Here is a 12,697-nt window from a genome sequence, read left to right as displayed (position 1 = left end):
AATTGCATGACACCGGAAGTTATTACGAACAACACCCGGAAATACATACAGTGAATCCTGTGACTCGAAGACTCATATTATCATATTATATATATATATATATATATATATATATATATATATATATATATATATATATATAAAACCACCACATTAAGAATTAAGAATTAAGATTATAATTGCTCCTATGACATTTTTACTTTCAAATCTAGCTCAACTTTGCCCTATTCAAGATGGCGTCTTTGGCGAAATGTAACTGAATTGTCTTGGCCAGGCCTAAGGGTCCCATCTGCATCTCATCATTGCTGAGGAGTGTGCTCCCATCACCCAATCAAGCATCCAGCCAGAGCAGGTCATGATATATTTTTTACCATATTAACATGCCATTGTGTGTTATGCCTGATGTAAAGACTCTCGTCTCTGCGAGCCTACCACACAGATTTAATACTTGTCATTTTTAGGGCATACCTAACAACGTGTTTTCTTTCTCTCCCCCCCCATCTGTCCCTCTGAGTTACATGTTGATCCTGGGATTGAGATGCTGGCCTCTTCTGCCCCTCGGACCTGCTTGATCCATCCTGGTGCCCTGTGTCTGGTCGGAGTTTTATCGCCCCACTCCTGTGAAGGACGGCCCCATGAGGACAGTTGAGGGTTATACCTGTTAAAACTGTTAATATTATAGTCAGGCTGTCTGTTGTTGCCCAAATGAGGATGGGTTCCCTTTTGAGTCTGGTTCCTCTCGAGGTTTCTTCCTCATGTCGTCTGAGGGAGTTTTTCCTTGCCACCGTCGCCACAGGCTTGCTCATTGGGGATAGATTAGGGATAAAATTAGCTCATGTTTTAAGTCGTTCAAATTCTGTAAAGCTGCTTTGCGACAATGTTTATTGTTAAAAGCGCTGTACAAATAAACTTGATTTGATTTGATTTGATTTGTCGGAACGACATCCTGTGAACATTTGCTCATGTCTCATCTCATTATCTCTAGCCGCTTTATCCTTCTACAGGGTCGCAGGCGAGCTGCAGCCTATCCCAGCTGACTACAGGTGAAAGGCGGGGTACACCCTGGACAAGTCGCCAGGTCATCACAGGGCTGACACATAGACACAGACAACCATTCACACTCACATTCACACCTACGGTCAATTTAGAGCCACCAGTTAACCTAACCTGCATGTCTTTGGACTGTGGGGGAAACCGGAGCACCCGGAGGAAACCCACGGGGAGAACATGCAAACTCCGCACAGAAAGGCCCTCGCCGGCCACGGGGCTCGAACCCGGACCTTCTTGCTGTGAGGCGACAGTGCTAATCACTACACCACCATGCCGCCCTCATATATATGTATCTCATCTCATTATCTCTAGCCGCTTTATCCTGTTCTACAGGGTCGCAGGCAAGCTGGAGCCTATCCCAGCTGACTACGGGCGAAAGGCGGGGTACACCCTGGACAAGTCGCCAGGTCATCACAGGGCTGACACATAGGTGGGGTTTACATTAGACCGTATCAGCAGATCATCAGATTAACATTTTTAAAACGATTAGCGTGCACACAGCAACGCCAATACATGATTCGCGTGCACACAGCAACGCCAATACACGGATACGCTCGGCTCCGCAGGCATCCTGCGCTCCAAATCACTCCGCCCTGAACAGCGAGTGCCCTCTGGAGGGTGCGCACTCCGGCCCTGCGCAGCTCACAGAGCGCGCGAGTGAAGTGCACGAGCAGTGATTCGGGACTGAGTGTGTGTGTGATCCTAGTGCATATCGGGTATGCGTGTCACTTACCACTTTCAAGTGGAAGGATGGCAAGCCTAAAGACAATCATAACTACACAATGGGCAGTATTTGCATCGGTATTTGCAGTATTTTCATACTTTTATACTCTTTAATGAAAGGTGATACAAGGCGGAAGTCTGCGCCGTTTTTCAGCAGTCGCGTCACATGACCAACGCCAGCGAATCAGGAAGGTGGATGTCACAGTGACGTTGTCCAATGACGACGCCAGCTAGAGCTCAGCACAGCGTATCCGTGTATTCTCAATGTTTACACAGCACCGGACCAGACACGATCTGGATTGAATACGTGGACCCTGGCGGATTCCCGTTTCCCGGCGTTTTAATGTAAACGGACAGTGCATCCGCGAAGAAAACGAGACAGATACGGTCTAATGTAAACTTGGCCATAGACACAGACAACCATCCACACACACATTCACACCTACGGTCAATTTAGAGTCATCAGTTAACCTAACCTGCATGTCTTTGGACTGTGGAGGAAACCCACGCAGACACGGGGAGAACTTGCAAACTCCACATAGAAAGGCCCTTGCCAACCGCTGGGCTCGAACCCAGAACCTTCTTGCTGTGAGGTGACAGTGCTAACCACTACACCAGCCAGCCACCCTCATATATATATAAATGTACATGTAGAATTTTCACATTGACACATGAGCAAATGTCCACAGGATGTCGCATATAAACATGGTCCAAGTTGTTTCGACAAAGACACCATCTTGAATAGGGCAAAGTAGAGCTAGATTTGAAATTAAAAGGTCATAGGAGCTATTTTGAAATGCAGATATGATAGTATTCTTATTTGATTTTTTTGGGGGGTTGGTGGTGGTGGTGAAGAACATCCATCATCTTCATGTAATACTTTATCCTTACTGAGGTCACGGAGTACTCTGGAGTGAACTCAGGGTCACTGCGCATGAGGCGAGGATACTCCCGGACTGGGACACCCATTCATCACAGTGGATAGTTGATGTGGTCACTTTTTGTCATTAAAAGTACATCTCTTATGGCATTTTTGTATTTACTTTGTTACTTTCTGATAATTTCTCTGTAGCTTTATTTTTGAATCAACCCTTATATAATTGGAATGAAAGGCATCTTTGCATGGTGTTCTAGTCAAACACAAAAATATTAAAGTAATGCACACCTTTACTCCCTTCACTACAGTCCACCCTCGAGCACAAGCAGGTCTAATCCTCACAGATGCTCTTAATGTGGTGGTTTTATTTTCATTTCCTGCCATTTATGTTTTACCTTTTATGTGGCAATTTTACTATTTACACTCAAGTTAATGTATTTAAATTGTTAATACTACATTGACATGCTTGCCTTATAAAAGAACAACTTTATCACACATACACTTGTGAAAATCCTCTCTGCATTTAACTCCTCTGAAGCAGTGAGAACACAGAGTACTGGGTAGACATGGTAATAGCACCCAGGGAGCAGTTGGGGGTTAGGAGCCTTGCTCAAGGGCACCTCAGCCTAAGATCACCCCATGTTAACCTAACCACGTCTTTAATATTTACTTGCTGGCTGCATTTTATTCCATGTGTAACATGTATTGGAACCATGCTGCATAGGGAGTCTGTACTTGAAATAAGTACAACTGAACTTAATTGTTTGCTTACAACTTTAATAGAAAAATGTAGAGACAGTACAAAAGTAATATATTACTACAAAGAAAATTGTTCTAAGGCTGATTAAGCAACAAGACTCACATGTAAACATGGTCATGTGTTGTACATTAGTGATGGATTAAATGATCATGTAAATACTGCAAATTGCTTCTCATGTGTAGATCCAAGAATGCGATAGAATCAGTCATATTTTATAGTAAAGAATGAACATTACCAGCATCAAGATTAAAATAAAATGCTCATCACAAATTTAAAAAGCATTGCAAAAGACCTCACTGTTAGTAAACTAATCTTCCTGATGAAGTGACTGCATTTCCATTTCAGGCTGAACACTACTCTCTTCACTGGACTGGCTTCTTGGTTTTCCAGTTGGTTCTATGCGAGGGTAAAATGGACCCACGAGCCAGTTGAGGGGCGTGTTGTTGACCAAATAATCCAGGACGTTGTCAGTGGAATCTCTCATGCTTTTCAGCTGGCTGCGAGTGTTGCTAAGCACTGCGTCAGACAGGTCGCTCAGAGCTGCAGCACTGTTGAACCTGGTGTAGACATCCCTGGCCATGTGGCCAATGGACAGCGCTTGCTCTTGGATGTTTTGTGGCAGACCCTGGAGGTTGGACACGAGGGTGAAACAAGTTGTCTGCAGCTGCTGTGTCAGGTTGCGAGCGATGGTCAAGGTCCGGGACTCAATTAACTACAGATGAGAGAGAGGGGAAAAAAAAAAAAGAAAAAAAAAAAAAAAGTTTGTATCAGAGTATATTATCTGCTTTAAAAAAAATAAAACTTAATAGCTCAAAGCTCTTCTTTAGCCAAGGAACAGAAAAGGAGCATGTATACCTCTGCCTTGTGGTCTGTGTCACCGTCACTCGGAGAGGCAGACTTCCAGTCCATTAACGCACTCAATTTTTCAATCACCTTCTGGTTGGCACCATCAATGTTCTTTCTTGTGTACTCAATCTAATGAAGACAGATTCATCATTCAAAAGTGAAGTCACAGGTTACACTTCTTGCAAAATCATGAGTTTTCCTATTTGTTTCGCCTTATGACTCAACCTTTACCATGAAGTGTACAGTGTGACTGGGAGTAAAATTTGAGACAAGCTAGAGAGAATAGGTTTTATTGTTTTGCTATTACAATGTTCAGACTAAACCATTTACATACTGCCATTGATGCACCTGGCCAAAAAATAAATAAATAAAATCCCATGGCATTCTCTCTTGGGATTTGCCTACATATTCATTTTTATAAACACACAAATTCAAGCTCCAGACAAGCAGGAGTACGCTTCAAGCAGTCTATTCACAGATCACGAGTTATGGTCATTAATGGGGGGGGGGGGGGGGGGGGGGGATCATGAGATCCAGTTTCACAGGGTCACCTACCAGATCCATGGTGCGGTTTAACTGAGAGATGGACTCTTGGCTGTTCCTCTTTGCGTCACGGACCTTGCTGATAGCCTTTTGATATACCCTCTGTCGCAACTTTGTAGATATTGAGCCCAGTCGCACATAGTAGCTGGGTTCATTGATCTTCTCATCAAAACCTTTGGTCACATTTATCTCATGTTCTGGGACAGCATGTAAAAGAAACAGATTTGAAGAAAGGAGGTTAAGCAGATGTTTAGAGATCTGGAAATTTCCACTGGAGTTATGTAAACAAGAGATTGTAGTACACTGGAAAAATAACTATGGATTTGAGGCCATTGGCCTCTTGGGGTTGAACTTGGGTCAGATGATGGCTGGAGTTGGTTCAGTTATTTTCCTATTCAGAAGGAATCAGTTTAATCCATTTAGGGACGGTTAAATCTCTTGTATAAAACTTTTCCATAGAAAAATTAGGACTGCCATTTTTAGTGCTCCAGTCTTAATAGACCAGAAAACACTCACCGTGGTTGTCCTCTGGTGCAGGTAGATAGCGCTCTACCAGAATTTCTGAAGTGCTCAGAGCAGTGTCCACACCACTGCTCAATAGCTTCGCCACTTTACCCTCCATCATTGTGTTGACACCACCAGTGACAACCACCCTCGTTTTCTCCACACTCTCCTGCACGACTCCTCTGGTTCGGACCATCACATGATTCAGGGTGTGGGACATGGTCTCCTTGGCCCCATTCATGGTCTCAGTGACCCGGTCTTTAGCACTGGTAACAAGCTAAAAAGAGTTGAAAAGAAAATGTTAGGGACATTTATATTTTAAATAAAATAAAAACCCACTACAGACTTTTTTGGGGGTTGAAGTTTGCTTTGAATTATTGATGTTTTTAAAGCTTACCTCTCCAGAAGGCTGGTGAAGAATTGGCAGGGTCTTCTCAATTTTATCAAGACTCTTACAGGCAAGGTCATTAGCACGAGAGACTAAGAAAAAGAAATAAAATGAGAAAGCTTGTTCTGATTTAATAAAATGAGAAGTAAAGTGCTCCAATCCTGAGATGATGCTTACTTTGAGGTTCCAGCTTGCCAATGACAGGCAAGGCACTGGTAAGGGCAGCTGAAGTAATCATCTTTACACCCATTTCTGCTGCCTCACACACCGACTTGATGGCTGGATAGTTGTCTTTGGTGTTACTGTACAAGTCAGATACCATGCCATAGGTGGAACTCACCAGAGGAAGCTTGGCCACTCGAGTAACCACATTCTAAACAAAGATTAATTAACAATACATATATAACTATTATAAATGTGTTACATGAAATTGAGCTGTACCAACTCAGGAATAAAAACCGTACTTTCCCTTCTTGGGATGATGCAGTTATAGCTACATCATTATGTTTTACCTGGATGTAGTCCACCTTTTAGTAATTAAGATTTTATTTAAAAAAAAAAAAAAGGGGGGGGGGGGGGGGGGGGGTTATGATCGGGGCAGCACAGTGGTGTAGTGGTTAGCGCTGTCGCCTCACAGCAAGAAGGTCCAGGTTCAAGCCCTGTAGCCGGCGAGGGCCTTTCTGTGTGGAGTTTGCATGTTCTCCCCCGTGTCCGCGTGGGTTTCCTCCGGGTGCTCCGGTTTCCCCCACAGTCCAAAACACATGCAGGTTAGGCTAAGGGGTGGCTCTAAATTGACTGTAGATGCGAGTGTGAACCGGTTGTTTGTCTCTGTGTCAGCCCTGCGATAACCTGGCGACTTGTCCAGGGTGTACCCCACCTCTCGCCCGTAGTCAGCTGGGATAGGCTCCAGCTTGCCTGCGACCCTGTAGGACAGGATAAGTGGCGACAGATAATGGATGGATGGGTTCTTATGATCCAATTATGTGCCTTGAATTATCTTAAAAAAGTATGAAGATTGGTGCTAAAAAGTACAAAAGAGCTCATCTCATCCTCTACCTGCTACACTGAGCCCACTTGCATCTGAATAAGGGAAATGGCACAGTGAGGATCCTCTTCTTGGACTTCAAGTGCCTTCAACACCATCCCACCCCTTATGATTCAGGACAAACCAAACAGGATGCAAGTAGACCCCTGCCTGGTCACCTGGATCTCCAGCTACCTCACCGACAGGCCACAGTACGTCAGGCTGAAGGACATCACGTCTGACACTGTGATTAGCAGCACCAGAGCACCCCAGGGCACGGTACTGGCCCCTCTTCTCTTCACCCTGTACACCACGGACTTCTGCTACAACTCGGAGCTGTGTCACATTCAGAAGTTTGCCAATGACACAGCCATAGTGGGGTGTATCAGTGACGACAGAGAGGAGGAGTATAGGAGCCTAGTGAGGGACTTTGCCGTTTGGTGCAACAGGAACCATCTGCAGCTCAACACCTTGAAGACCAAGGAGCTGGTCATTGACTTTGGGAGGTCCAGACCAAGGTCACGACCAGTTCTGATCGAGGGAGTCGAGGTGGAGGCTGTGGATTCCTAAAAGTACCTCAGGCTGTGGCTGGACAGGACTTGCAACACCAGCCACCTGTACAGGAAGGTACAGAGCAGGCTGCAGTCCTTTAACATCTGCAGGAAACTCCTGTGGATGTTCCATCAATCAGTCCGTGGTCACCAGTGTCCTGTTTTACACCGTGGTCCAAGGAGGACACATCCAGGCTGGACAAACTGATCAGGCAGGCCGGCTCTGTGGTCAGCATGAAGCTGGACTCTCTGACAGTGGCAGAGAAGAGGACTATGGACAAACTACTGAACATCATGGATGATGCCAGTCACCCTCTGCACACCATCAGCAACCAGAAGAGCCTGTTCAGTTACAGAATGCTCCTTTCCAAGTGCAGGACGAACAGACTCAAAAACTCCTTTGTCCCTCACGCCATCAGACTGTACAGCTCCTCTCTGGGGGGGAGGAGGGGTAACAGGAGGACAGGAAGGAGCAGTAGCCTAGCCCAGCATTTCTCAACTTTTTTTCAGTCACGGCACCCTTCAGAAGTATGCAAATTCTCAAGGAACCCCCATATAAAATATATGCAGTCACGCTGACCCCGGCAGTAATGTTTTAACATGGGAAAGGGGGCCGTGAGACAAATTTTGATGATGCATGAGGCAGCGATGATCTGCATCAGTGTAACTATCACTTTTTGGAATTTTCATTCATTTTATTTATTTCAAATTGGTGTCAACCTGCCCTCCATCCAAGACTTATACTTGTCCAGAGTCAGGAAACGGGCAGGTAACATTTCTGCAGACCCATCACACCCTGGCCACAATCTGTTTAATCTTCTCCCCTCAGGGAGGCGATATAGATCACTATGCAAAAACAACCAGACAAGAACAGTTTCTTCCCTCAGGCTTTCTCTGTGATGAACAGCTAAAATCCAGATTCATATCACTTGCAAAATATCTGCACACTCGTACTGTCATTCTGTGCTCACTGTTACTTATATTATAGCCTATTTATACTTATTTAAATTTACTATTCATCTTTGCACTATGCACCAAAAGGGAAATCCTTTCTGTGATGAACAGCTAAAATCCAGATTCATACATCACTAATATCACTTGTAAAATATCTGAACACTTATACCGTCATTCTGTGCACACTGTATACTTTATATTTAACTATTCCATACTTGACTTACTTGGATTACTTTGCACTATGCACCTATTTTTGTTGTTGTTGTTTGCTTTTGTGTATACACTGTTTTGTACTATGAGAGCCAAGTTAACCAGAGTCAAATTCCTCGTGTGTGACCACATACCTGGCAATAAAAGTGTTTCTGATTGTCTCATCTCATTATCTCTAGCCGCTTTAACCTGTTCTACAGGGTCACAGGCAAGCTGGAGCCTATCCCACCTGACAACGGGTGGAAGGCGGGGTACACCCTGGACAAGTCGCCAGGTCATCACAGGGCTGACACATAGACACAGACAACCATTCCACACCTACGGTCAATTTAGAGTCACTAGTTAACCTAACCTGCATGTCTTTGGACTGTGGGGGAAACCGGAGCACCCAGAGGAAACCCACGCGGACACGGGGAGAACATGCAAACTCCGCACAGAAAGGCCCTCGCCGGCCACGGAGCTCGAACCCAGGACCTTCTTGCTGTGAGGCGACGTCGCTAACCACTACACCACCGTGCCGCCCGTTTCTGATTGTGATGTTAGAATATATGATTTTTTTGACAGCACCCCTAACAAGGCCAGATGGCACCCTGGTTGAGAAAGGCTGGCCTAGCCTGACAAAAAGCAATACTGGACAATGTGCGATACCTCTCCTGCTGGACTTTTTTCCATTTCTTATTTTTATGTAAATACTTAATTTATCTAGAAGTTCTCTCTATTTTCTGTTTATCCTGTAATGATGCTGCTGGAATCTTAATTTCCCTGAGGGAACCCTCCCAAAGGGATCAATAAAAAAAAAAAAGTTCTAATCTAATCTGATCTGATCTAATCTAGGACTGGGGGTTATCACCCCAGTTTGGTGGAACAGTATACCTTTATTTCTGAGTGTACAGTGAGACTATATGGTACAGAAGTGACAGACCTATATATGAGTGATTCCACGCTTATGGGTACTGAAATGGGGACATGAACTTATTCACCTAAAACCATTTCTTTTTTTACCATCAGGTCACAAAACATGTAATCTTTAATGAATGATATGTTAAAAGATAACTTTAATTTTCTGAGATGGAATAAAAAAAACATATTTATATGCCAAAGTCAAGCCTATGAGTTCCAAAATGATGTCTGTTCCATTACTTCTGCTACGATTGTCCATCTCGCGTCTGTTACAAATTACAATCTAGCTATATACCATGTTAATCTTATTGAAAGAATGTGTATGTTTATTCTACTACACATGTTTATTAATTATATTTGCTAAAACATCACCTTCCTATGTTTCAAAAAGTAATTCTGCATTGTTAAAATTGAGAATCTATATGTCCACAACACTTCTGTTACGTTCTGACTTTGGCATATAAATATGTTTTTATTACATCTCAGAAAATTAAAGTTATCTTTTAACATATCATTCATTAAAGATTACATGTTTTGTGACCTGATGGTAAAAAAAAAAAGAAATGGTTTTAGGTGAATTTTTAAAAATAAGTTCATGTCCCTATTTCAGTACCCATAAGCGTGAACTCACTCATATAAAAAAAAAATATTATATATATATATATATATATATATATATATATATATATATATATATATATATATATATAGTACACAAGTCGATATATAGAGCAATAAATATACACACCTCATTTGTTATCTCCACAGGTGGCATGTTTCTCACTGTAAAACATTTAGAAAGCCAATTAAACTCTCTGTCCGGTCACAGGAAGTATTTAAGTGAAAACACAGGATACTATTTTAATAAATAAACAAATAAAACCCACCCGTCGGTCTGTGTCTGGATCCAGAAAGCGAACCTGAAGTTTCCGAGCAGCTGTGCTGAATAACGCTTCCGAAGGAGGACCTGATCTCGTTTTTATATCCGCTGACCGTTTTCTCGCGAGACAGTGAACGTGACCGCGCGTGACGAAAAAAAGTAGTACAAAGGTGAACGGTTACGTCAGTGTGGCTTTTTCCCCCTTTTCTTCAGGACAACACTTAATGACGGATTGTCATATGATCAAATTTACACTTTAATTATACCCACAGGCACTGCACATACTTTCTTGCCTAAAAGTATCTATGCTGCTGTTCAAAATACACACACATACTAATAGTATAGTACTAAACACCCACACAGACCACCACACTAAAACTAGAACCTCCTGTGTGTGTACCTGCCTGTGAATATAATCACACACACACTACTGTACTTAATATTCAGAATAAGCACTAAAAAACGTATCCCGCCTGCTAATGTACTAGATAGTATGCTGAAATATACATCCTTAACTCCTCAGCAGTCCACTGATCTACAATCCGCCATATTGAATGGAACAGGTTTGTGAGGTGGTGTGACGTCACTCTTAGCAATGGAGAAATAATAATAAAGGTTTTTAAACAGTTTTGTGTGTAAGGGTGGGGCAAATACTGGCATGAAGCACAAACTTTAACATTGTCTGGGACTCTGAAGTATTTTAGGCATGCCCTAGAAGAATAATTGAGCAAGCTTGGTGTAACTTTCTGAAGGATGTCTGACTCATGTTGAGTAATTTCCCCTTACACTGGGCCTGATCTGGGTAAAAGTCCACACATCATGTTAACACTTCCGTAAACGTGTTGTAAACAGTGTAAAGAGAGTTAACAGGGTTTTATTAAGTTTACTACATCCACTATTATTTTACTTGGGTAGTTCTATTTACAGTGGTGCTTGAAAGTTTGTGAACCCTTCAGAATTTTCTATATTTCTGCATAAACATGATCAGATTTTCACACAAGTCCTAAAAGTAGAGAAAGAGAACCCAGTTAAACAAATGAGACAAAAATACTCATACTCACTCAGTACTGTGTCGCCTCACAGCAAGAAGGTCCGGGTTTGAGCCCCGTGGCCGGCGAGGGCCTTTCTGTGTGGAGTTTGCATGTTCTCCCTGTGTCCGCGTGGGTTTCCTCCGGGTGCTCCGGTTTCCCCCACAGTCCAAAGACATGCAGGTTAGGTTAACTGGTGACTCTAAATTGACCGTAGGTGTGAATTTGAGTGTGAATGGTTGTCTGTGTCCATGTGTCAGTCCTGTGATGACCTGGCGACTTGTCCAGGGTGTACCCCACCTTTCGCCCGTAGTCAGCTGGGATAGGCTCCAGGTTCCCTGCAACCCTGTAGAACAGGATAAAGCAGCTAGAGATAATGAGATGAGATGAGATGATCCAATATTACATATCTGTGACTGGCAAAAGTATGTGAACCTCTAGGATTAGCAGTTAATTTGAAGGTGAAATTAGAGTCAGGTGTTTTCAATCAATGGGATGACAATCAGGTGTGAGTGGGCACCCTGTTTTATTTAAAGAACAGGGATCTATCAAAGTCTGATCTTCACAACATGTTTGTGGAAGTGTATCATGGCACGAACAAAGGAGATTTCTCAGGTTCTCAGAAAAAGCATTGTTGATGCTCATCAGGCTGGAAAAGGTTACAAAACCATCTCTAAAGAGTTTGGACTCCACCAATCCACAGTCAGACAGATTGTGTACAAATAGAGGAAATCCAAGACCATTGTTACCCTCCCCAGGAGTGGTCGACCAACAAAGATCACTCCAAGAGCAAGGCGTGTCATAGTTGGGGAGGTCACAAAGGATCCCAGGGTAACTTCTAAGCAACTGAAGGCCTCTCTCACATTGGCTAATGCTAATGTTCATGAGTCCACCATCAGGAGAACACTGAACAACAATGGTGTGCATGGCAGGGTTGCTGCTCATCTGCAGTTTGCTAAAGATCATGTGGACAAGCCAGAAGGCTATTGGGAAAAATGTTTTGTGGACGGATGAGACCAAAATAGAACTTTTTTGTTTAAATGAGAAGTGTTATGTTTGGAGAAAGGAAAACACTGCATTCCAGCATAAGAACCTTATCCCATCTGTGAAACATGATGGTGGTTGTATCATGGTTTGGGCCTGTTTTACTGCATCTGGGCCAGGACGGCTTGCCATCGTTGATGGAACAATGAATTCTGAATTATACCCGTGAATTCTAAAGGAAAATGTCAGGACATCTGTCCATGAACTGAATCTCAAGGGAAGGTGGGTCATGCAGCAAGACAATGACCCTAAGCACACAAGTCATTCTACCAAAGAATGGTTAAAGAAGAATAAAGTTAATGTTTTGGAATGGCCAAGTCAAAGTCCTGACCTTAATCCGATCAAAATGTTGTGGAAGGACCTGAAGCGAGCAGTTCATGTGAGGAAACCCACCAACATCCCAGAGTTGAAGCTG

General features: G+C 43.2%; 1 protein-coding gene across 1 annotated transcript; it reads right to left on the bottom strand.

The window, feature by feature from the left end:
* Positions 1 to 3,410: 3,410 nt before the first annotated feature.
* plin2 (perilipin 2) lies at positions 3,411 to 11,097 on the bottom strand. The gene is made up of 8 exons (XM_060934948.1): positions 10,218 to 11,097; positions 10,079 to 10,113; positions 5,869 to 6,064; positions 5,701 to 5,783; positions 5,316 to 5,580; positions 4,812 to 4,996; positions 4,266 to 4,385; positions 3,411 to 4,122 (listed from the first exon to the last, which is right to left on the bottom strand). The coding sequence occupies exons 2-8, from the start codon at positions 10,103 to 10,105 to the stop codon at positions 3,718 to 3,720; spliced, it is 1,281 nt and encodes a 426-aa protein (XP_060790931.1). The 5' UTR covers positions 10,106 to 10,113; positions 10,218 to 11,097; the 3' UTR covers positions 3,411 to 3,717.
* Positions 11,098 to 12,697: the final 1,600 nt, after the last annotated feature.

This window comes from Neoarius graeffei, chromosome 1, assembly GCF_027579695.1.
Source record: "Neoarius graeffei isolate fNeoGra1 chromosome 1, fNeoGra1.pri, whole genome shotgun sequence".
NCBI lineage: Eukaryota > Metazoa > Chordata > Actinopteri > Siluriformes > Ariidae > Neoarius > Neoarius graeffei.
The sequence above is the reverse complement of the archived record's forward strand: the minus strand, read 5'-3'. Positions and strand labels throughout refer to the sequence as shown.

Bases quoted from the DNA above. Each gene is read 5' to 3' on its own strand.
- plin2 (XM_060934948.1), bottom strand. From the start codon at position 10,105: ATGCCACCTGTGGAGATAACAAATGAG. The intron at 5,784-5,868 runs GTAAGCATCATC...TCTTTTTCTTAG, and splicing joins TGGCAAGCTGGAACCTCAAA to TCTCTCGTGCTAATGACCTT. The intron at 5,581-5,700 runs GTAAGCTTTAAA...AACTCTTTTTAG, and splicing joins TTCACCAGCCTTCTGGAGAG to CTTGTTACCAGTGCTAAAGA.